This window comes from Pelophylax lessonae, assembly GCF_965119305.1.
Source record: "Pelophylax lessonae genome assembly, chromosome: 3".
NCBI lineage: Eukaryota > Metazoa > Chordata > Amphibia > Anura > Ranidae > Pelophylax > Pelophylax lessonae.
The window spans coordinates 292,404,642-292,430,912 of record NC_138770.1 but is presented as its reverse complement, the minus strand read 5'-3'; the positions used below and the strand labels follow the sequence as shown (position 1 = coordinate 292,430,912).

At 45.4% G+C, this 26,271-nt stretch overlaps 1 protein-coding gene across 1 annotated transcript in view; it reads right to left on the bottom strand.

Moving 5' to 3' along the window:
* Positions 1-26,271, bottom strand: part of LOC309551115 (putative cation-transporting ATPase 13A4) — a 358,044-nt gene that overhangs the window by 204,454 nt on the left and 127,319 nt on the right. Inside the window, exons 7-9 of the mRNA XM_082251561.1 lie at positions 17,573-17,707; positions 17,411-17,483; positions 14,867-14,998 (exon numbers count right to left, since the gene is read on the bottom strand). Of these exons, the coding sequence (XP_082107687.1) occupies positions 14,867-14,998; positions 17,411-17,483; positions 17,573-17,707 (340 nt within the window). The remainder of the gene's footprint in view (positions 1-14,866; positions 14,999-17,410; positions 17,484-17,572; positions 17,708-26,271) is intronic.

Genomic DNA, 26,271 nt, shown 5'->3' with positions numbered 1-26,271 from the left:
TGAACCTGCTGCCCTTTTAATTGTAATAAAACAATAAATAGGTATATATCATAGGTAAAAAGGCGCTGGTAATCTTAATATATCACGTGTTATAAAAATTAATAGGTAATTTAAAGTGTAATATATGTGATTAAAAATTGCTACAAATATATATATATGATCTACTATTGGTGCAATTAGCAAAGAAAAGTGCATACCAGTGCAATTTCAATTCAGAAGTGTTTGTGCTTCTCAAAGTAAATTAATCCACAAAGGTGTGGATCAGTGAACCAATAAATAAATATATAAAGAATTCCATACAAAAATCACATAAGAATATATAAAAATATAAATATATAAATGTGCTCCAAGTAGTGTCTAAAAGTCCAGGCAATAGCATGCAATCAAAATTGTGCTTGGTGAATTCTTATTAATCCCTTCACAGTGCTCCAGGTGCTGGGATGTGACAACCGTCAATTAAGAAGTGCTTGTGCTTCTCAAAGTAAATTAATCCACAAAGGTGTGGATCAGTGAACCAATAAATAAATATATAAAGAATTCCATACAAAAATCACATAAGGAAATATAAAAAAATCACATAAGAATATATAAAAAAGTATAAATATATAAATGTGCTCCGAGTAGTGTTTAAAAGTCCAAGCAATAGCATGCAATCAAAATTGTGCTTGGTGAATTCTTATTAATCCATTCACAGTGCTCCAGGTGCTGGGATGTGACAACCGTGGCCTCTTACCAGCTAGCAGCAGGTCACAAGGACCCCCAACGCCTGTGATCCCTTTATTGGGTGGATCAAACCTCGATTGCTTGGATCTCTGGCTCCTATATTACTCGAGTTGGACCATGTAGTCCCCCCATACACATAAAGATATAGAAGAACAAATAGCCTCCAATAGTGAAATACTGTTTTACTCTCCAAAAAACATACACTATAAGGTGACAATTAGCCTCTTACTATTTGTTGTGCCCTCCTGGCACTGGGCAATTCGGCAGTACAAAATCGTTTTTTTGGGTCTTAGGAAGATATTCTCCGGGGATCTGCAGCACCCTGTATCTCCTTTCCCCCTTCTTTGTATTGCGGCGGTGGATGTGTATCCCAGCCTCTGTTCCGAATGCCTCTGTGTGTTACTTCCGGGTTAGCATTGGCCACAATGCATTTCGCTTAACGAGCGTCCTCAGGCAGTCTCTCAGGAGTGCAAGTCTGGGGCCAGTGCAGGCACTGTGGCAATCTGCTGCTGCGGGCAGAGAGGAGTGAAGGTCAGCCCAGACATGTGACATGGGAGACCGAGGTCACTCATGCCCTGTCAGCTGTGGAATCGGGACTCTTTATGAGCAGAGGAAGAGGAATGCTCAGAGTGTTGATGTAACTGGGCTCTGTGACATCTTCAAGTGCTACAGTGTGCAAGATGAGCAAAACTGAACATCTAAAGCCGTGTGAATGCAGGTAGTGAGGGCCGGGGAGCAGCCACCTGATGTACAGAAAACTGCAGTTGCAGACACCCGATCTGCTCCAATAAAGGCAGAGGGGAGTAGATGGCCTGCGGTGACCAAGGCAGCAAGTGTGTGTGTAGCGAGGAAGAGGCCGGGGTCATCAATGTGGGGTCTCCCATTTTCCAACATCGCTATGGATCCTAGGAGGAGGGGATTGATGTATGGAAATCAGAGGAAGAGACCGAGTGGGACTGGGGGCAGTTCAGCCAGTCAAGGTTTTCCTGATGAGGAGACTAGGGGTTCTGTGGTGCGTGGACAGTGCGCCAAATGTCAGGGGTTCTGTGAGGCATACCAGATCTATCCCCCCTCAAAACTATGCCCGGGCTCTGGACCAAAATTTGAGGGGTGTACTCACTTTTTTTGAGATACTGTATACACACACACACACATACACACACACACACACACACACACATATATATATATATATATATATATATATATATATATATATATATATATTTATATATATATATATATACACATACATATATACGCACACACATACACAGTATCTCACAAAAGTAAGTACACCCCTAACATTTCTGTAAATATTTTATTATATCGTTTCATGTGACAACACTGAAGAAATGACACTTTGCTACAACGTAAAGTAGTGAGTGTACAGCTTGTATAACAGTGTAAATTTGCTGTCCCCTCAAAATAACACACAGCCATTAATGTCTTAACCGCTGGCAACAAAAGTGAGTACAACCTTAAGTGAAAATGTCCAAACTGGGCCCAATTAGCCATTTTGCATCCCTGGTGTCATGTGACTCGTTAGTGTTACAAGGTCTCAGGTGTGAATGGGGAGCAGGTGTGTTAAATTTGGTGTTATTGCTCTCACTCTCTCATATTGGTCACTGGTAGTTCAACATGGCACCTCATGGCAAAGAACTCGCTGAAGATCTGAAAAAAAATTATTGTTGCTCTACATAAAGATGGCCCAGTCTATAAGAAGATTGCCAAGATCCTGAAACTGAGCTGAAGCATGGTGGCCACAACCATACATCGGTTTAACAGGACAGGTTTCACTCAGAACAGACTACGCCATGGTCGACCAAAGAAGTTGAGTGCACGTGCTCAGCATCATATCCAGAGGTTGTCTTTGGGAAATAGACGTATGAGTGCTGCCAGCATTGCTGCAGAGGTTGAAGGCGTGGGGGATCAGCCTGTCAGTGCTCAGACCATACGCCGCACACTGCTTCAAATTGGTCTGCATGGCTGTCATCCCAGAAGAAAGCCTCTTCTAAAGATGATAGACAAGAAAGCCCGCAAACAGTTTGCTGAAGACAAGCAGACTAAGGACATGGATTACTGGAACTATGTCCTGTGGTCTGATAAAACCAAGATAAACTTTTTTGGTTCAGATGGTGTAAAGCGTGTGTGGCGGCAACCAGGTGAGGCGTACAAAGACAAGTGTGTCTTCCCTACAGTCAAGCATTGTGGCGGGAGTGTCATTGTCTGGGGCTACATGAGTGCTGCCAGCAGTGGGGAGCTACAGTTCATTGAGGGAACCATGAATGGCAACATGTACTGTGACATACTAAAGCAGAGCATGATCCCCTCCCTTCAGGGACTGGGCCGCAGGGCAGGATTCTAACATGATAACGGCCCCAAATACACCTCCAAGACAACCACTGCTTTGCTAAAGAAGCTGAGGGTAAAGGTGATGGACCGGCCAAGCATGTCTCCAGACCTAAACCCTATTGAGCATCTGTGGGGCATCCTCAGCTAGAAGGTGGAGGAGCACAATATCTCTAACATCCACCAGCTCCATGATGTCGTCATAGAGGAGTGGAAGAGGAATCCAGTGGCAACCTGTGAAGCTGTGGTGAACTCCATGCCCAAGAGGGTTAAGGCAGTGCTGGAAAATTATGGTGGACACACAAAATATTGACCAATTTGGACATTTTTTTAACTTAGGAGTGTACTCACCTTTGTTGCCAGCAGTTTAGACATTAATGGATGTGTTGAGTTATTTTGAAGGGACAGTCACAGGACATTTACACTGTTAGCTGTACACTCACTACTTTACATGGTAGCAAAGCGTCATTTCCTCAGTGTTGTCACATGAAACGATATAATAAAATATTTAGCAAAAATGTGAGGGGTGTACTCACCTTTGTGAGATACTGTACATATATTCTTTTTGCATACCACACATTAGGAAGATGTAGCTGCTGTTTTCTAGACTTAATCCCATTGTGGTAAAGTTATAGAGTGTTGGAGGATTGTCTCCCCATTTTCGCATATAAATGCTCATACTGGGGAGGTGACATGTAGGGTTGAGCGAACACCTAGATGTCCGTGTTCGACGGGTTCGGCCGAACTTTAAAAAAAAGTCCGGGTCCGTGTCCCGGACTTTTACCAAACTTTTCCCGGACACCGAACCCCATTGAAGTCAATGGGGACCCGAACTTTAAGGCACTAAAATGGCTCTAAAACACCAAAGGAAAGGGCTAGAGTGCTGCAAATGGCAGCAAAACGTAATTAAGAGCATGGCAAGTGCTCTGCAAACAAATGTGGATAGGGAAATAACTTAAAACAACAAAAAAAAAACAGAAAAATAAAACAATGTTCTTCTTCATCTCTGAAGGACGAGGCCCATATGGAGTAGGAGGGAGGTTGAGGTGGTGGTGGATGTGGCGGTGACATAGGCGTGCGCACAGGGTGTGCTGGGTGTGCCTGGGCACACCCTAATCACCTAGGGCACATAGCATTGCCAGTGAGGAGATGGGAAAGATCTCCCTGGGACCTGCTCTGCTCTATTTCTCCTTGCCTACAGGTACATGGCCCCGATACATTACTCTCCCTGCTGGCAAACACATGCATGTGTATTTCAACTTTGGGGTGCACACCTTAATGCAATAGGCTGCGCACACCTATGGGCGGTGTAGGTGGAAGCGGCGGTGGAGGAGGACCAGGGCCGGATTAACAGCATCATGGGCTTGGTGCTGAGGATTTTGAAGGGCCTTAAGGGCCGTGCCTTGCCATGCACCCAGAGGAGGAAGGGTGCAGCCATGCATGCCTAATTCAACATGGGATGCTGTCTCTGAAGCCCATAAACACATCCATGCATCGCCAACTGTCCCTCCTTGTCCGGCCTTCACGCTGTGTGGGGAGGTTCTGAGGGTGCTGCCTGGGGAAGCGAGCATAGAAGCCAGACTTCTGTGTTTACAAGTGACAGAAGAGCGGTAACAGTGAATATGGCCAACCCGGGGCCTATATAAAAGGTAGGGGCCTGGAGCTGCAGCTCCAATAGCCCCTACATTAATCTGGCCCTGAGGAGGAGGACGAGGTAGCCAACACTGCTTCTTTTCAAAAATTTTAAATGAGGGTACACCCCAAAAGAGTGAGAAAGAGCAAAAATGGAACAATGGGTGGGTAAGGTCGGTATCCATTGCTATTCTGCATAAGGTACGGAAAAGTCCCGTGGGATCCATGCCTGGTTCATTTTAATGAACGTGAGCTTGTCCACATTGTCTCTGGACAGGCGGCTGCGCTTGTCTGTTATAACGCCCCCAGCCGTGCTAAATACCCGTTCAGATAATACACTGGCTGCAGGGCACGCCAGCACCTCCAAGGCGTAAAGGGCAAGCTCAGGCCATGTGCCCAATTTGGAGACCCAGAAGTTGAAGGGGGCAGACCCGTCATTCACTACATGTAGGCGTGTGCACACATACTGCTCCACCATGTTGGTAAAATGCTGCCTCCTGCTAAGACGTTCCATCTGAGCTGCTGGTGCTGCTGTTTGTTGTGGCGTGCTGACAAAGCTTTTCCACATTTCGGCCATGCTAACCCTGCCTTCTGAGGTGCTGGCGGTGCCCTGGTTGCGTTGGCGACCTCCTCCTCCTCCTCCTCTGCCTTGTGCTTCCACTGTGGCCCCGCTGTCAGATGGGAATGCCAGCAGCATGGCGTCTACCAGCGTGCGCTTGTACTCGCGCATCTTGCGATCGCGCTCCAGTGAGTGAATTAAGGACGGTACGTTGTCCTTGTAACGGGGATCCAGCAGCGTGGCCACCCAGTAATCAGCACAAGTTAGAATGTGGGCAACTCGGCGGTCGTTGTGGAGACACTGCAGCATGTAATCGCTCATGTGTGCCAGGCTGCCCAGAGGCGACGAAAGGCTGTCCTCTGTGGGAGGTGTATCGTCCGTGTCCTCTGTATCCCCCCAGCCACGCACCAGTGATGGCCATGAGCTGGCCTGGGTGCCACCCTGCTGTGAACATGGTTCCATCTCCTCCTCCAGCTCCTCCTCATCCTCCTCATCCTCCAGAACTGTGCCCCTGCTGGACAATTGCGTCCCTGGCGTTTGCGTGTGCAGGAACCCACCCTCGGAGCCCCTTGCGAATGACTGCCCTGAAAGCCTTGGAAATGTTACCTCTTCATCCTCCTCCTCCTCCTCATCCTGTGCCACATCCTCTTCCATCATCGCCCGAATTGTTTTTTCAAGGAGGCATAGAAGTGGGATAGTTAAGCTGAGAACGGCGTCATTGCCACTGGCCATGTTGGTGGAGTACTCAAAACAGCGCAACAAGGCACACAGGTCTCGCATGGAGGCCCAGTTAAATTAAATAGCGGAATAGAAAATATGATCCAAAAAAAGTGTATGTATATCACACGTACACAACCACACTGGGCCCCAATTACTATTGTTTGTACCCCTAAAAGGCTAGATGAGGAGTAGGGGGAGTATGGAACAGGCAGCACCCTCAAACCTTCAGAAGTATGAGATGAACCCCAACAACTTGGAAAGGTGGATCTCTCTCACACGTACCGACACAGACTATCCCGCAATTCAATTGATCCTCAAAGGTTTTTATTGAATAGCGGAATAGGAAATATGATCAAAAAAAGTGTATGTATCTCGCACGTACACAACCACACTAGGCCCCAATTACTATTGTTTGTACCCCTAAAAGGCTAGATGAGGAGTAGGGGGGGTATGGAACAGGCAGCACCCTCAAACCTTCAGAAGTATGAGATGAACCCCAACAACTTGGAAAGGTGGATCTCTCTCACACGTACCGACACAGACTATCCCCCAATTTAACTGATCCCCAAAGGTTTTTGATTAAATAGCGGAATAGAAAATATGATCCAAAAAAAGTGTATGTATATCACACGTACACAACCACACTAGGCCCCAATTACTATTGTTTGTACCCCTAAAAGGCTAGATGAGGAGTAGGGGGGGTATGGAACAGGCAGCACCCTCAAACCTTCAGAAGTATGAGATGAACCCCAACAACTTGGAAAGGTGGATCTCTCTCACACGTACCGACACAGACTATCCCCCAATTTAACTGATCCCCAAAGGTTTTTGATTAAATAGCGGAATAGAAAATATGATCCCAAAAAAGTGTATGTATATCACACGTACACAACCACACTGGGCCCCAATTACTATTGTTTGTACCCCTAAAAGGCTAGATGAGGAGTAGGGGGAGTATGGAACAGGCAGCACCCTCAAACCTTCAGAAGTATGAGATGAACCCCAACAACTTGGAAAGGTGGATCTCTCTCACACGTACCAACACAGACTATCCCCCAATTTAACTGATCCCCAAAGGTTTTTGATTAAATAGCGGAATAGAAAATATGATCCAAAAAAAGTGTATGTATATCACACGTACACAACCACACTAGGCCCCAATTACTATTGTTTGTACCCCTAAAAGGCTAGATGAGGAGTAGGGGGAGTATGGAACAGGCAGCACCCTCAAACCTTCAGAAGTATGAGATGAACCCCAACAACTTGGAAAGGTGGATCTCTCTCACACGTACCGACACAGACTATCCCGCAATTCAATTGATCCTCAAAGGTTTTTATTGAATAGCGGAATAGGAAATATGATCAAAAAAAGTGTATGTATCTCGCACGTACACAACCACACTAGGCCCCAATTACTATTGTTTGTACCCCTAAAAGGCTAGATGAGGAGTAGGGGGGGTATGGAACAGGCAGCACCCTCAAACCTTCAGAAGTATGAGATGAACCCCAACAACTTGGAAAGGTGGATCTCTCTCACACGTACCGACACAGACTATCCCCCAATTTAACTGATCCCCAAAGGTTTTTGATTAAATAGCGGAATAGAAAATATGATCCCAAAAAAGTGTATGTATATCACACGTACACAACCACACTGGGCCCCAATTACTATTGTTTGTACCCCTAAAAGGCTAGATGAGGAGTAGGGGGAGTATGGAACAGGCAGCACCCTCAAACCTTCAGAAGTATGAGATGAACCCCAACAACTTGGAAAGGTGGATCTCTCTCACACGTACCAACACAGACTATCCCCCAATTTAACTGATCCCCAAAGGTTTTTGATTAAATAGCGGAATAGAAAATATGATCCAAAAAAAGTGTATGTATATCACACGTACACAACCACACTAGGCCCCAATTACTATTGTTTGTACCCCTAAAAGGCTAGATGAGGAGTAGGGGGAGTATGGAACAGGCAGCACCCTCAAACCTTCAGAAGTATGAGATGAACCCCAACAACTTGGAAAGGTGGATCTCTCTCACACGTACCGACACAGACTATCCCGCAATTCAATTGATCCTCAAAGGTTTTTATTGAATAGCGGAATAGGAAATATGATCAAAAAAAGTGTATGTATCTCGCACGTACACAACCACACTAGGCCCCAATTACTATTGTTTGTACCCCTAGAAGGCTAGATGAGGAGTAGGGGGGGTATGGAACAGGCAGCACCCTCAAACCTTCAGAAGTATGAGATGAACCCCAACAACTTGGAAAGGTGGATCTCTCTCACACGTACCGACACAGACTATCCCCCAATTTAACTGATCCCCAAAGGTTTTTGATTAAATAGCGGAATAGAAAATATGATCCCAAAAAAGTGTATGTATATCACACGTACACAACCACACTGGGCCCCAATTACTATTGTTTGTACCCCTAAAAGGCTAGATGAGGAGTAGGGGGAGTATGGAACAGGCAGCACCCTCAAACCTTCAGAAGTATGAGATGAACCCCAACAACTTGGAAAGGTGGATCTCTCTCACACGTACCAACACAGACTATCCCGCAATTCAATTGATCCTCAAAGGTTTTTATTGAATAGCGGAATAGGAAATATGATCAAAAAAAGTGTATGTATCTCGCACGTACACAACCACACTAGGCCCCAATTACTATTGTTTGTACCCCTAAAAGGCTAGATGAGGAGTAGGGGGAGTATGGAACAGGCAGCACCCTCAAACCTTCAGAAGTATGAGATGAACCCCAACAACTTGGAAAGGTGGATCTCTCTCACACGTACCGACACAGACTATCCCCCAATTTAACTGATCCCCAAAGGTTTTTGATTAAATAGCGGAATAGAAAATATGATCCAAAAAAAGTGTATGTATATCACACGTACACAACCACACTAGGCCCCAATTACTATTGTTTGTACCCCTAAAAGGCTAGATGAGGAGTAGGGGGGGTATGGAACAGGCAGCACCCTCAAACCTTCAGAAGTATGAGATGAACCCCAACAACTTGGAAAGGTGGATCTCTCTCACACGTACCAACACAGACTATCCCCCAATTTAACTGATCCCCAAAGGTTTTTGATTAAATAGCGGAATAGAAAATATGATCCCAAAAAAGTGTATGTATATCACACGTACACAACCACACTAGGCCCCAATTACTATTGTTTGTACCCCTAAAAGGCTAGGAGTAGGGGGAGTATGGAACAGGCAGCACCCTCAAACCTTCAGAAGTATGAGATGAACCCCAACAACTTGGAAAGGTGGATCTCTCTCACACGTACCAACACAGACTATCCCCCAATTTAACTGATCCCCAAAGGTTTTTGATTAAATAGCGGAATAGAAAATATGATCCCAAAAAAGTGTATGTATATCACACGTACACAACCACACTAGGCCCCAATTACTATTGTTTGTACCCCTAAAAGGCTAGGAGTAGGGGGAGTATGGAACAGGCAGCACCCTCAAACCTTCAGAAGTATGAGATGAACCCCAACAACTTGGAAAGGTGGATCTCTCTCACACGTACCAACACAGACTATCCCCCAATTTAACTGATCCCCAAAGGTTTTTGATTAAATAGCGGAATAGAAAATATGATCCCAAAAAAGTGTATGTATATCACACGTACACAACCACACTAGGCCCCAATTACTATTGTTTGTACCCCTAAAAGGCTAGGAGTAGGGGGAGTATGGAACAGGCAGCACCCTCAAACCTTCAGAAGTATGAGATGAACCCCAACAACTTGGAAAGGTGGATCTCTCTCACACGTACCAACACAGACTATCCCCCAATTTAACTGATCCCCAAAGGTTTTTGATTAAATAGCGGAATAGAAAATATGATCCCAAAAAAGTGTATGTATATCACACGTACACAACCACACTAGGCCCCAATTACTATTGTTTGTACCCCTAAAAGGCTAGGAGTAGGGGGAGTATGGAACAGGCAGCACCCTCAAACCTTCAGAAGTATGAGATGAACCCCAACAACTTGGAAAGGTGGATCTCTCTCACACGTACCAACACAGACTATCCCCCAATTTAACTGATCCCCAAAGGTTTTTGATTAAATAGCGGAATAGAAAATATGATCCCAAAAAAGTGTATGTATATCACACGTACACAACCACACTAGGCCCCAATTACTATTGTTTGTACCCCTAAAAGGCTAGGAGTAGGGGGAGTATGGAACAGGCAGCACCCTCAAACCTTCAGAAGTATGAGATGAACCCCAACAACTTGGAAAGGTGGATCTCTCTCACACGTACCAACACAGACTATCCCCCAATTTAACTGATCCCCAAAGGTTTTTGATTAAATAGCGGAATAGAAAATATGATCCCAAAAAAGTGTATGTATATCACACGTACACAACCACACTGGGCCCCAATTACTATTGTTTGTACCCCTAAAAGGCTAGATGAGGAGTAGGGGGAGTATGGAACAGGCAGCACCCTCAAACCTTCAGAAGTATGAGATGAACCCCAACAACTTGGAAAGGTGGATCTCTCTCACACGTACCAACACAGACTATCCCCCAATTTAACTGATCCCCAAAGGTTTTTGATTAAATAGCGGAATAGAAAATATGATCCAAAAAAAGTGTATGTATATCACACGTACACAACCACACTAGGCCCCAATTACTATTGTTTGTACCCCTAAAAGGCTAGATGAGGAGTAGGGGGAGTATGGAACAGGCAGCACCCTCAAACTTTCAGAAGTATGAGATGAACCCCAACAACTTGGAAAGGTGGATCTCTCTCACACGTACCGACACAGACTATCCCGCAATTCAATTGATCCTCAAAGGTTTTTATTGAATAGCGGAATAGGAAATATGATCAAAAAAAGTGTATGTATCTCGCACGTACACAACCACACTAGGCCCCAATTACTATTGTTTGTACCCCTAAAAGGCTAGATGAGGAGTAGGGGGAGTATGGAACAGGCAGCACCCTCAAACCTTCAGAAGTATGAGATGAACCCCAACAACTTGGAAAGGTGGATCTCTCTCACACGTACCGACACAGACTATCCCCCAATTTAACTGATCCCCAAAGGTTTTTGATTAAATAGCGGAATAGAAAATATGATCCAAAAAAAGTGTATGTATATCACACGTACACAACCACACTAGGCCCCAATTACTATTGTTTGTACCCCTAAAAGGCTAGATGAGGAGTAGGGGGGGTATGGAACAGGCAGCACCCTCAAACCTTCAGAAGTATGAGATGAACCCCAACAACTTGGAAAGGTGGATCTCTCTCACACGTACCAACACAGACTATCCCCCAATTTAACTGATCCCCAAAGGTTTTTGATTAAATAGCGGAATAGAAAATATGATCCCAAAAAAGTGTATGTATATCACACGTACACAACCACACTAGGCCCCAATTACTATTGTTTGTACCCCTAAAAGGCTAGGAGTAGGGGGAGTATGGAACAGGCAGCACCCTCAAACCTTCAGAAGTATGAGATGAACCCCAACAACTTGGAAAGGTGGATCTCTCTCACACGTACCAACACAGACTATCCCCCAATTTAACTGATCCCCAAAGGTTTTTGATTAAATAGCGGAATAGAAAATATGATCCCAAAAAAGTGTATGTATATCACACGTACACAACCACACTAGGCCCCAATTACTATTGTTTGTACCCCTAAAAGGCTAGGAGTAGGGGGAGTATGGAACAGGCAGCACCCTCAAACCTTCAGAAGTATGAGATGAACCCCAACAACTTGGAAAGGTGGATCTCTCTCACACGTACCAACACAGACTATCCCCCAATTTAACTGATCCCCAAAGGTTTTTGATTAAATAGCGGAATAGAAAATATGATCCCAAAAAAGTGTATGTATATCACACGTACACAACCACACTAGGCCCCAATTACTATTGTTTGTACCCCTAAAAGGCTAGGAGTAGGGGGAGTATGGAACAGGCAGCACCCTCAAACCTTCAGAAGTATGAGATGAACCCCAACAACTTGGAAAGGTGGATCTCTCTCACACGTACCAACACAGACTATCCCCCAATTTAACTGATCCCCAAAGGTTTTTGATTAAATAGCGGAATAGAAAATATGATCCCAAAAAAGTGTATGTATATCACACGTACACAACCACACTAGGCCCCAATTACTATTGTTTGTACCCCTAAAAGGCTAGGAGTAGGGGGAGTATGGAACAGGCAGCACCCTCAAACCTTCAGAAGTATGAGATGAACCCCAACAACTTGGAAAGGTGGATCTCTCTCACACGTACCAACACAGACTATCCCCCAATTTAACTGATCCCCAAAGGTTTTTGATTAAATAGCGGAATAGAAAATATGATCCCAAAAAAGTGTATGTATATCACACGTACACAACCACACTAGGCCCCAATTACTATTGTTTGTACCCCTAAAAGGCTAGGAGTAGGGGGAGTATGGAACAGGCAGCACCCTCAAACCTTCAGAAGTATGAGATGAACCCCAACAACTTGGAAAGGTGGATCTCTCTCACACGTACCAACACAGACTATCCCCCAATTTAACTGATCCCCAAAGGTTTTTGATTAAATAGCGGAATAGAAAATATGATCCCAAAAAAGTGTATGTATATCACACGTACACAACCACACTAGGCCCCAATTACTATTGTTTGTACCCCTAAAAGGCTAGGAGTAGGGGGAGTATGGAACAGGCAGCACCCTCAAACCTTCAGAAGTATGAGATGAACCCCAACAACTTGGAAAGGTGGATCTCTCTCACACGTACCAACACAGACTATCCCCCAATTTAACTGATCCCCAAAGGTTTTTGATTAAATAGCGGAATAGAAAATATGATCCCAAAAAAGTGTATGTATATCACACGTACACAACCACACTAGGCCCCAATTACTATTGTTTGTACCCCTAAAAGGCTAGATGAGGAGTAGGGGGAGTATGGAACAGGCAGCACCCTCAAACCTTCAGAAGTATGAGATTGTGTTCACTGTACCCCACAAAGATTGAGTTCACTGCACCCCACAATGATTGTGTTCACTGCACCCCACAAAGATTGTGTTCACTGCACCTCACAAAGATTGTGTTCACTGTACCCCCCAAAGATTGTGTTCACTGCACCCCACAAAGATTCTGTTCACTGTACCCCACAAAGATTGTGTTCACTGCACCCCAAAAAGATTGTGTTCACTGCACCCCAAAAAGGATGTTGTTCACTGCACCCCAAAAAGGATGTTGTTCACTCCACCCCAAAAAGATTGTGTTCACTGCACCCCACAAAGATTGTGTTCACTGCACCCCAAAAAGATTGTGTTCACTGCACCCCAAAAATGATTTTGTTCACTGCACCCCAAAAAGGATGTTGTTCACTGCACCCCAAAAAGGATGTTGTTCACTCCACCCCAAAAAGATTGTGTTCACTGCACCCCAAAAAGATTGTGTTCACTGCACCCCACAAAGGATTTTGTTCACTGCACCCCAAAAAGATTGTGTTCACTGCACCCCAAAAAGGATGTTGTTCACTGCACCCCAAAAAGGATTTTGTTCACTGCACCCCAAAAAGATTGTGTTCACTGCACCCCACAAAGGATTTTGTTCACTGCACCCCACAAAGATTGTGTTCACTGCACACCAAAAAGGATTGTGTTCACTGCACCCCAAAAAGATTTTGTTCACTGCACCCCAAAAAGATTGTGTTCACTGCAGCCCAAAAAGATTGTGTTCACTGCAGCCCAAAAAGATTGTGTTCACTGCAGCCCAAAAAGATTGTGTTCACTGCAGCCCAAAAAGATTGTGTTCACTGCAGCCCAAAAAGATTGTGTTCACTGCAGCTCACACACAGAAAAATGGATGTGGATCACTGACACCTGCCTATCTCCAATCCCACACCACACAGCAATATCGATTGTAGTTTGTAGAACACAGTTTCCCTAAAATTCAGCAGACTCTGTCCCTAACAGGATTGAGAAGAGATCGTAGATCAGGATTGAGTGCAGACCCCACCCCCCACACAGCAATATCGATTGTAGTTTGTAGAAGACACTGACCCTATAATTCAGCAGACTCTATCCCTAAAATGCCTACAACTCGCCCTGCCTAAACACTCCGACCTGTCCCTCAATTCTATCCGGACACAAATGGTTTTTTCCTGCCTATCTTTCCCTAATCAGCAGCCAGCACGTTGATGTGTGCTCTGTCCCTGAATCTAAGCAGCATAATGACGCCGCTGCGGCTGCCTCGAACTTATAAAGACTTGGTCACATGCTTCAGACGGCCAATCACAGCTACTGAGACATTTGCAGGCATGGCTGGGATGGCTTAAGGCACACCAGTTAAACGATTGTTGATTGGCTGTTGAAAGCCCGCCATGAAAAGAGCGCCAAAGCATGCAAAACCCGGAAATAAAACGACCGAACACGGATTTTTACCCGAACATACAGTAAAGTGTCCGTGTCCGTGTTCGGGTACAAAAAATCCAATTATTCGGTACGAACACGAATAATACAGTCCGTGTTCGCTCAACACTAGTGACATGTAATAATTTTTATATAGTAGACTCATATTATAGTTTGTGTTTTTAGGCTGACATTTAGCACACACTTTCTTAATGCAACATACAGTATCTGTACATAAACCTCAAAATCAGCCATATTTGAATATTCATTGCATACTGCAAACAAGGATTGCATGGAACAAGAGTGTACAATTTAGCTGGAATCTTAACTAAGCTTTCCAGTTTATAGAAATCTCCTCATGATCTTGTGCATTTCATTTTTAGATTTTCTTTTAAATCAGGCCTACAGGCCATAATACAGCTTGTTCAATGACGCTGCTTCTAAATACTACAGTTACCTACCGGTTAACATTGCTTCATTCACAGTGCATCCACCACTTAATAATATGGCATCACATGGCAGAAAGAGTTTGTTTCTATCTAGTACAATAACATCTCCAGGGACCAAAGACTGGGACTGCACTTCTTTAACCTCTGAAAAAAAAATCAAAATTTCAATTCAGTGGAAGGTCCTTATTCATAAAAAAAAAAAAAAAAAAAAAACATTTACAATCTGAACTCCAGGCAGATATTAAAACACTAATACATGCAGATGTCTATTCATATAGAAGATGTATCCATGCAAATAGTACAGGTTTCTGAATTTGACCTAATTTCAGCCTCTTGTCATCCACTGAACATCAGCATTCAGACTTGGAGAGGAAAGGACAGTACTGGCCAATCAGACACCTACATGCACATGTGCTGACAAGGAAAATACTAAAAAGGTGAGGTTCCTTCACTGTCTAGTCAGAGACAAGAGGTAAGGAGGTGACCTAGTTTTGTTACATTGCTTCAGGAAAGAAATATCAGGTCACCAGGCCTGCAGTACTTTCTATTAGGGATGTGAAAAATACAGCTGGTTATACAGAAATTCAATTCTTTTGGTGGGTAAACGGCTTCCCATATCCATCATTTAACCACTTTACCAAAGGAGGATTTTCCTGCTTAACGTCCAGGCCACTTTTTGCAACTTGGCACTGCGCGAATTTAACTGACAATTGAGCGGTCATGCAACGCCGTACCCAAACAAAATTTACATCCTTTTTTTCCCACAAACAGGGCTTTCTTGTGGTGGCATTTGATCACCTCTGCGCTTTTCATTTTTTGCGATATTAATAAAAAAAGAGAAAAAAATTTTCGAAAAAATTGTCATTTTCTACTTTGACAGTTAAAAAATATCCAATATATTCAATTGTTGTCATATATTTAGGCCAAAATGTATTTAGCTACATGTCTTTGACAAAAAAAATTCCCAATGAGCGTATTTTTAACCGCTTTAAGACTGGAAGATTTTACCCCATTCCTGACCAGGCTATATTTTGCGATTCGGCACTGCGTTATTTTAATGGACAATTGCGCAGTCGTGTGACAATGTACTCAAATTAAATTTATGTCCTTTTTTTCCCACAAATAGAGCTTTTTTTGGTGGTATTTGATCACCTGTGCGATTTTTAATTTTTGAAAAAAAGAGCGACAATTTTGAAAAAAAAAAGAAAACAATATTTTTTACATTCTGATATATAACATTCCCCCCAAAAAAATTATGAATCAAATTGTTTTAACATTTTAGGCCAATTTGTTTTCTGCTACATATTTTTGGTAAAAAAAAAATCCCAATAAGCGTATTTTGATTGGTTTGTGCAAAAGTTATTGCGTTTACTATCTACGGGAAAGATTTGTAATTTTTATTGTTTATTTTTTTTTTTACTAGTAATGGCGGTGATATGCGATTTATTTTGCGGGACTGCGACATTGGGGCGGACAGTTTGGACCCTTGACTGACATTTTTTACACTTTTGGGGGTACCAGTGACATTACTACAGTAATCAGTGCTAAAAATATGCACTGTTACTGTTATAATGACACTGGCAGGGAAGGGGTCAACTTTATTGGTGATCGAGGGATTAAATGTATACCTCATGCTTACTGACGTGTGTGGGGGGAGGGGATTGTGTGACACAGACACAGATCGCAGCTTCAGCTATGCTGAATCCTGTAATCTGTCACTGTCTGTCACAGAGGAGATCCACCCGCTTTGTTTACACAAGCGGGCGGACTTCCTCACTTGATCCCCGACGATTGAGGAAGAGCGGCGGTGATCACCGCCTCTCCTCCCCTGGCCCGACTCCCGCTGTGTCTGAATACAGCAGGAGCGAGCCTTCGGCGGCACACGCCCACCGCCGAGAGAGGGGAGAGTCTGGTGACGTAGGTCTACGTTGCCAGACCTTAACGAGCCACTTTGCTGCAGTAGCAGCACAGTGAGCAGTGGTCAAGTGGTTAATTGGTGTGTTTAGCTGTTTGGCTGAAGTTAAAGTGATTGTAAACAATTACCCTGTAAAATAACCCATTCAATTAAAAATAGAAATGAAAGGCAAAACATTTGTGTATAGATAAAAAAAAAATATAGGTATGGTACCATTTTTTCCTTCTTTTTTATATGTAATCACATTACCTCTGTTCTCAGCTGCATAAGAGAAGAGGGTAGGAGAAGCAACCGTACACTTAACTATCCTGTAAAAGGCTGTGCAAGGGGTGTGTGTCGGGATAAGACTGATCATTTTAGGAGAGCAGGCAGAGTTCCCAGGACAGCTAGAAAACTGACCACACTGTGTTCTTCTGCTTAGTGTGGTCAGTTGTTTTTTTTTTTTAGAAAAGCAGAGGGACTGGCAGGAACAGCAAGGATATGTTACAGCAGGCACATATCAGGAATATAAAATGTTGGGGTAACAAACACTTTAAACTTTAACCTATGGATATATATTTATAAGTTTACAAACGTGTTTATTTTTTTATTTGTATTATTAATTATGTCCTTACATATGTCTATCACTCAATCACTGTTACCTCCATTTTTGTGAAGCACCATAACCATAATGCTGTTATAGGATGCAGACATTTTGTGTAGTTTGACAGATTGCTATAGAAAAAAACATAGGATGAAAACTATGGTTATTTTTATTGTATAATTAAAGAAAACATTGAAAAATGAATTGAAAACATACATACCTTTCTTAGATTATATACAGTTGCAGAAATTGACAAGAGGGTCATCAATAAAATAACTGAGCCATATTCAAAGTATGTTGTACTAATCCATACAATAAAAGAATAAGCTTGAAAAGCATAAAATGGGTTTAAAACCTGTAAAAGACAAGACCTAATAAATTAGCACATTGTTTTGCAACTATCACAACAATTATTGGTAAATATATTATTTTTATGACTGACAACTGCAATTCCTATCCAACCAACCATTCACTGTTTTTTTACAGCTGATTATTATACTCACCATTCAGATATCCCACTAACACCATTGATGACACAGTTGTGACTGAATGTGCTCATACTTTTATCAAATTGGCTGGAGTTCTGTGTGTTCCTTGAGCAGAGAGTGTTAACTGTCAGTCATCGCTCTCTGCTCTGCCCCTCCAGGTGCACCTAGCTGGAGAGGGGGTGGGAGCTGCTGGTTCTGGTTCCCAGCCATAAGCTGATAGGCTGAGCCAGCTGACAATTAGAGATGGGCTGAAAGACCCCCTGTTTGGTTTGTGCCAGAACTCTCGAACATCGCAAAGTTCGGAGCTAAATAACCAACCCTATTGAAGTCTAAAGGACCCGAACTGGAAAAATCAAATGTGCCCATTTTGGGGGCTTAGATGCACGTTATTGGGCACACAAAGGGTATGGGGGTCTGTGTACTGCCATAGGGAACATGTATAAAATGAAAGAAAAAGTTTGTAAATAACATCATTTTTAAATGAGCAGTGATTTACTGATGCTTAAAGTGAAACAATAAAAATGAAAAATTTGGGGGCGTGGTTTGACCTCGTGGTAGAAGGCCGCTTAGAGACTGAGCTCCCGCCACCGCAGATATTCACCAGCTATTACCGGAGGTAATGAACAACAAACCGACACAAAATCATGGGAATGGCTTACCGCGATACCTCAGCCACCCGCTCTTGCTCGCTCCGCGAGCCAAAACATACCTGAGCTCTTCAGATTGCAGGCCAGCAACATGCAACCTCCAGGCAGGGACAAACACAGCACACACATCTACCTGCACCATCTGTATGAACGACACCCTTCACCGAGTAAAGCACTACGTCTGCTAAACACTCCAGCCTCAATGATCTCCGCACCATTGCAGCGAACATTAAAGATACCCTAACAGCTGCCATTTCTGACCTGCGCCTAGACATCCAGGACCTAGCTGGAAGAGTGGAGGAAGTAGAGGAATCAACAAGACAACATGATACCGCCATGCTTGAACCATATAGCGGATGCTCATACACTTCAACTCAGAGATCTCCAGTGTCATATCGAGGATCTTGAAAACCGAGGTAGACGACACAATCTACGGGTCCGTGGGCTGCCCGAATAGGTAGAGCATGACCTGATTCACTCCACAATAACAGACATCTTTACCGTACCTCCTTGATAGACCATGCTCTTCTCCCATAGACATAGAGCGCATTCACCAAGCCCTAAGACCCAGGGCTAGAGAATCTGACCCATCGAGAGATGTATTATGTTGCCTGGTGGACTTTAAACTTAAATAAGAAATATTGAGGAAAGCTTGCAACAGAACACAGATAATATACAAGGGAGGTTCTATTCACATTTACCAGGATCTCGCTAATATCACGCTCCAGCACTGAAAACATCTCCGCCCAGTGCTTGTTGTTCTACATGCCAAAGGCATACATTATCCTTCTGCCTAGCTGCGTCCACACAGGGTCAGATGGCCCTGTTAGGAGTACCAGAAGATCTACAGCTATTCTGCGATGCCCTGGGTATCCCACTGGTCAATGTACCCAACTGGTATGCTGAATTTAGATGCAAACCGGGGAGACCTGATGCCCAACGCGAAGAACCAATGGAGGCTCAAGACCAGAGATACCGTCACCACCGTTCTCCATCCGGTGCAAGATCTCACCTCAATCAGCCAAACACACAGCATGGTGCAAGTCCTACTAAGCCAGCACAATCCCGAAGAGCACATTGTGATAACTGAAGGACTTTTATGCCAATACCATAGTTCAGATAAGTGCCACAAGTTAGCTCTGTTTGGTTGAACTCGCTAAGCCTTACCTTGCTTTTTGTGCGCCAAATTATCCTCTCTAGTTCTCGATCATGTGAGATACATTATGCACCATTAAGCATATGGATTACATCCTTCTTCTAAACAATGGGCCATTCTGTCATTTTCCATCCTCTTCATACCCCACCCGAGCTACACTAATCAGTTCAGTCATCTACCCCCCGAAGCAGAGTGTTCCTCCCCATTATTCACCATGACAATTGCAAACAGGCCAAATGAAAGATATAGAACTCTCATATAGGACTACTATTCGGCTAACTGATGTTTCCTCCCCTCCATTATCACTACCCTTTTTTTTTTCCACTGGGACTTACTATGCCACCCTTCTACCAACTAACTCTTATACAATACCCAGAACAAATCAGGGCTCAGTCCTCTCCGCCCTGACCGAGGATGTGCATATGTCACACAAAGACAACCTATATATGTTTCTCCTACCTGTTGTTACTGCATATATCTTTAAGCCAACCACATGTTTTTTACTACTGGCATACTTGGGCCCATGGAGAAAGTCTTGTGGGGTCTCAATAGTAAAGGTATATGTCATTATTCTCATACACCCAACCACATATGGTGCTCTAAAATGCCCATTTACATGGCCCTTTTACATAAAAGAGCACATGTGGATCCTAATTAGTCATAATGACCGCTCTTTACTCACTGCTATATACCAGTACATTCCTCATACTGTTCCCAGAGGGAATTGCACACACCTCGGTCCACGACCAACACGTAGCTTATCTTCCTACAAGGGACACATTTCAGATCTGGAACCACTCCCAAACTTCATAACACGCACTATCCCTCTGTCTTCCATGCTTCCAATATCATTGCCAGGTCCAAGGGAGTCTCCATCCTAAACTATAAAAACTGCCCGCTACAAATCAACGACACTCTTAGTGATGCAAACGTACAATACCTATTTCTCAAAGGGGAATTTTGTGGTAGACCAATCACTCTAGCTAATATTTATGCACCAAATGTACAGCAAATACCTTTCTTTCACGCCACATTACAACTACTGACACCTTTCCAAGCTGGAATACTGATTGATTTGAGGAGGGGGAATTCCACTTGGCTTTCACCCCCTTCTCAGGACACCTCCTCAGGATCCTCATCCTTGCCTCATAGGGCCCTATGAGCAATTAAAGAACTACTCAAAACTCTACTTCTTCACGATGCGTAGTGTACATTACACCCCATCACCAAAGACTTTACCTTTTTTTCTTCCCAACACAACAGATACGCAAGGATAGACTATATCTTCATCACTCAGAATGATCTCCCACTTCTACTCAATGCATCCATCGACCCCATGCTCCTTTCAGATCACAATCCAATCTCCATGACCCTTTCTTTCCAAGAGAGGACCAGAAAACCCTCTAGCTGGCGCCTTGACAACTCACTTTTAACCGACCCCACTACATTGGCAAAGATAAAACACACGCTTGAAACAATATTTCCTAGAGAACTATTCCTCTGAATGCTCCCCAATGACGCAATGAGCCACACATAAATGAGTTATAAGGGGAGAATTCATCTCAATAGCCTCCAAACGACGAAAGATAAACAAGCCCGGACTAATGCTCTCTCTGATTGTATTAATTTTTGGGAAAAAGCTCACAAACGATCATTGGATATTTAAACTCTGCAAAGCCTAGTACAAATCAAAAAAGCGTTACTAGAAGAACTAGGTAAAGTAACCGAACGCAAATTTGTTCTCACAAACAGGCTAGTCTATGAATTTGGTAACAAGTCCGGTAAACTATTAGCCACAGTTATACAGGCCAGAAAAGTAGCATTGATGATACATACGGTCGCAGACCCCTCAGATAGGACACTCAACATGACAGAAGGTATCACTGACCAATTTGTCAAATATTACTCTAAATTATACAACCTCTCCTCGCCTAACATAGATACTAACAAAAAGACACTAATGGATGACTGCATTTCTACGTCAGTATAGCCCTAAACCCATCTCCTCATCTCAAGGCTCAGAGCCGGAATGCTAGAAGAAACTATTAAAGCTCTAAAACAGCTTAAACCAGGGAAAAGCACAAGCCCAGACAGGCTAACACTGGCATATTACAAGTCCTTCAAAGACACCCGGCTCCCACATTTCCTCAAATCGTTTAACTCCCTATCCACCACACCTTCTCCTAATCTGGATGTTCTGAAGGCACACATAATTGTCATACCCAAACCGCATAAAGACCCTGCTATTTTCTCCAACTATAGGCCAATCTCCCTTCTCAACGTGGACCTTAAAGTCTATGCAAAAATTCTCACCAATCGTATGCTCCCCTTGCTCTCCAAACTATAATCTTTGGATCAGGTGGGTTTCATCCTGGGACATGAGGCGAGAGACAACACCCTGAGGGCGATCAGCATACATTACTGGCTCTCCTTTTCTGACCAACCTGGCTTCCTCCTATCTCTTGACGCGGAGAAGGCGTTCGACAGAGTGGCATGGGACTACATGATAGAAGCTCTCAAAACACTAGGCATTCAGAGGCACATGCTAAATTTCTATATGGCATTTTATTCTAACTCAACCGCCAGATTCAGAGTCGGTGGCTGCCTGTCGAGGGCCTTCTCCATTTCAAAATGGGACATGCCAGGGATGCCCCCTCTCCCCCCTCATCTTTGTTCTCACCCTAGAACCTATGAATCAGACAGAATCTTGATATCAAAGGAATCAATATAGGGGGATAATCCCACAAACTAGCAGCGTATGCTGATGATATCCTACTATTCCTTACTGATCCCATCATCACTATTCCCAATCTACTAAAAGGCATCTCCATGTTTAAAGATTTATCAGAGGGCGTGTCCAAGATGGCCACTGCAGCAGATGTGCTTTGCTAATGCTCCGAACCTCGCTGCCTATGTTATCCGCTTCTCTCTGCAGATCAACGCCCTACTTACCTCTGGTGTGACACCCGCTCCTCTATGCCCTCTAAGACGAAGGGAAGGGACTCGTCCGCCCTCCGTACCCCTGCGAAAGCGGGCCTTCCTCCCTCGGCAGAGCGGGACAGCTTCCCGCCACTTCTCTTAATATGGTGACACAGACAGAGGATGTGGAGCCGGCCTTGGTGGAGCACACAAACTTCACGGCTCTGATGCAGGCCATCTCCACCTGTCAGATGACCCTCACAGGTAAAATAGATTCGGTACAGCTGGACATCAGTTAAATCCGCAAGGATATGAAAAAATTTCGTACCAGACTGACGGAGGTGGAGCGCCGGGTGGGAGATGCGGAAGATACCCTGCATGCTCATGTGAACACCCTCCGCATACTCTCTGCTAGAGTGAAGACCCTGGAGGTGAGGGCCGAGGACACTGAGAAAAGGAACCGGAGGAACAACCTGCGCATTGTCGCCCTCCCCGAGGGGGTGGAGGGCGCTGACCCGGTCCTGTTCACGGAGCGCCTTCTCTGCACCTCAGGCTTAGTATTCCCCCTTCTTCATTGTGGAGCGCGTGCATAGGATGCCGGCGACTCGGGGACCGCCGGCAGGGCCGGTGCTAGACTATTTTACGCCCTAGGCAAGACCAGCTACTTGCGCCCCCCTAAAAAAAAGAAAAAAAATGGAAATGGTTAAAAACTCCTCTGTGTCATACCCAGTGACCCTGATCTGATGCTTCCTCCATGTTATGCTCTCATACCTAGTGACCCCCATATTCCTCCTTGTCACACCCAGGGACCCTGATGTTTTTCCATTTCACACCCAGTTACCCCAATATTCCTCCATGTCATGCTGTCATATCCACTGACCCCAATGTTCTTCCATGTCACACCCAGGGACCCCGTGTTCCTCCATGTCATGCTGTCATACCCAGTGACCCCAATGTTCCTCTATGTCAGACCCTGATGTTCCTCCATGTCACTCCTGGGGACCCTGATGGTCATCCATGTCACACCTGGGGACCCTAATGTTTCTCTGTGTCACATCTGGGGACCCAATTCCCCCATGGCACACCCAGGGACCCCAATTTCTCATGGCTCACCTGGTGACCCGATTCCCCATGGCACACCTGATGCCCCCGATTCCCTTTCATACCAGGGATTCTCCATGTAACACCCAGGGACCCCGATCCCCTGTTCTGGGCACACTCACTGGGCGGTATGAAGATAGTGGCCTGCAGTCTGCCCTCCTTCACTGTGATCCTGCTGATTCCTTCTCCCAGGACACTCCTCTCCTGGACCACAGTGCTCACCACAGCTCCAACTGGCTCCTGGTGGAGGGAAAAGCAGCAGTCAGAGAGCTCCACACTTATTTCATCGCCCAACCTCCTCAGACCCTTCTGGTGCCTCGTCGCTTATTCTCAAGAAAAGGTTCCGCCCTCCAGTGCCGAGCTCTGGCTCAGGTTCAGCTCTCCTCAGCTCCCTGCTTAATACCAACCCAGGGAAATGAACGGCTGCCCATCAGCTCAGTGCAGAGAGTCACTTCCTGCCCGGGGTTTAGGCCGCTCAGCTCCAGCCGAAGAGGATCATTATTTAGGCAGCGCACTGGTAGACTCCCTTCCTGCCTCTTTGAGCCCCCTAACAGCGGTGGAAAGCCAGGGCCTGGTAGTTCCGCACTGCCTAAGACACCTGGCATCTTCCACTGCCCCTTCTTCCTCCCCCACGGCCACCCCTCCCCTCAGCTCACAAGATCATTCATGATGGAGAGAGAGTGTGGACTCATGGCTGCGCCCCTAGGTGGCAATGTGCCATAGGCGGCTGCCTAGTTTGCCTAGTGGAAGCACCGGCCCTGACCGCCGGGCACCCCTCCACGCACTTTCATCCTCCGCCTGCTGAATTTCAGGGATCGGGACCTGGTGTTACGTGAGGCTAGGAAGGTTGACACTCTCCGCCATGAAGCAGCCAGACTGATGATTTTCCCTGACTACTCCATCGACACCCAGCACCTGAGGAGGTCCTTTGACCAAGTTAAGCTGCAGCTCCGCAACTGGGAACATCAAGTACAGTATGTTGTTTCCAGCCCGGCTGCGGGTGCAAGATGGAGAGACCTCCCCTGAGGACACCATGCAGTGGTTGGAGTCGCTTCCCCGGGCGCGCCCTTAGCTCCCGCACCTAACCCTTGCTTGCTGATGTACACCCAGTTGTGATGAGCCTCCCCTCTTTATTCCCCTGTTTGGGGGTCCCTGGGGCGATATGTGTGCACCCCCCCCCCGGGGGAGCGCGGCCCCTGGCTGCTCGTGCGGCTCACTCCGGGCTGGCCATTTGTTCCATGGGCTGGGTGGTTGTGTGCCCTGTTGGCCTCCTGTCCTGCTGCCTGCCCGCTCCACTCCCGTCCGGCTGATGGTGGCCATGTTTGCAATAAGTTCACGCTTGCTCCCTCAGGACATCCTTAAGAGTTGCTTGTGTACTGTGTGCAATCTGTTCTGCAGAGACCATATATCCGTTTTACCTACTGGCAGCGTTCTTCCTGGTTTGGAGACTGTGGCGCTGCAGCACAGATTTCCATCTCCGGTGCCCACTGACATGCGACCCCCATTGGGGGTTGCCTTGGTAGTCTTCGGGGTTTTCAAGGACACCCGTGTTGGGGGGGGGGGGGAGTGCGGGGTGGAGGGAGGGGGGGGTGGGTTCTGGTTTGTTTTTGTCTGTTTTTTTTCTCTGTTTTTCTTTTTTGTTTAGGCACAGTATACGCTATGCTACTCATGGGGGAATGTATTTTTCGAGTCCTTATATGTCACTTACTACTTTTGCATGGTATTGCTGCGGGGGACCCGGTTGCCCAAGGTGTTGATCCGGAGGCTTTCAGGTATTGGTAATAGTTGATCATGGGCCCTATTACTGTTGTTTCCTGGAATGTTAGGGGGATGAACTCTAAATTTAAACGGTCTCTAGTCTTCATGCTCCTACAATGCTACTTCCCCCATATTTGTATTTTACAGGAGACCCACTTGGTGGGCAGTAGGGTCCTGGCCCTCAAAAAGGCATGGGTGGGTTTAAATTATCATTCCACTTGATCCTCTTATTCTAAGGGTGTGAGTATTTTGGTACATAAATCTGTCCGTTTTAGCCTCTTGGATCTCCACCTGGACCCCGAGGGTAGGTGTGTTCTCATGCATGTTTTATGTGAGGGGCTGGAGTTGGTCATTGCAGGGGTTTACATCCCCCCACCGGGACAGCTTGCGCTTCTACATCGTCTTACTCCCCTGTTGGCCCGCTACCCGGCCGCCATCTTACTGGTGGAGGGGGACTTCATGCCCCCTTGCCTGTCTTTGGACAAGTTTTCGGCTGGGGGGCCAGTTGACTCCCCCCTCTCTCGTTGGGCGGAGGCGCTGGGACTGGTGGACGTGTGGCGGTGGAAGCACCCGGCGCGGCGACAATATACCTGCCATTCTGCAACTTATGCCTCGTATTCTCTAATTGATCTTGTTTTCCTTTCTGACCCTTTACTGGCTTGTACTCAGGAGGCCACCATCCTGCCTTGGGGGATCTCGGACCACGCCCCGGTGCTTGTCACACTTGGGCTTGGGGCTTCCCTGGGGGCTGGTTTGTGGAGACTGTCCTGGTTTTGGGTTGATGATGAGAGGGTGGCCCCTGCTGTCGCATCCGAGCTGCTGGACGACATCACAATGAAGGCTCTGCCTT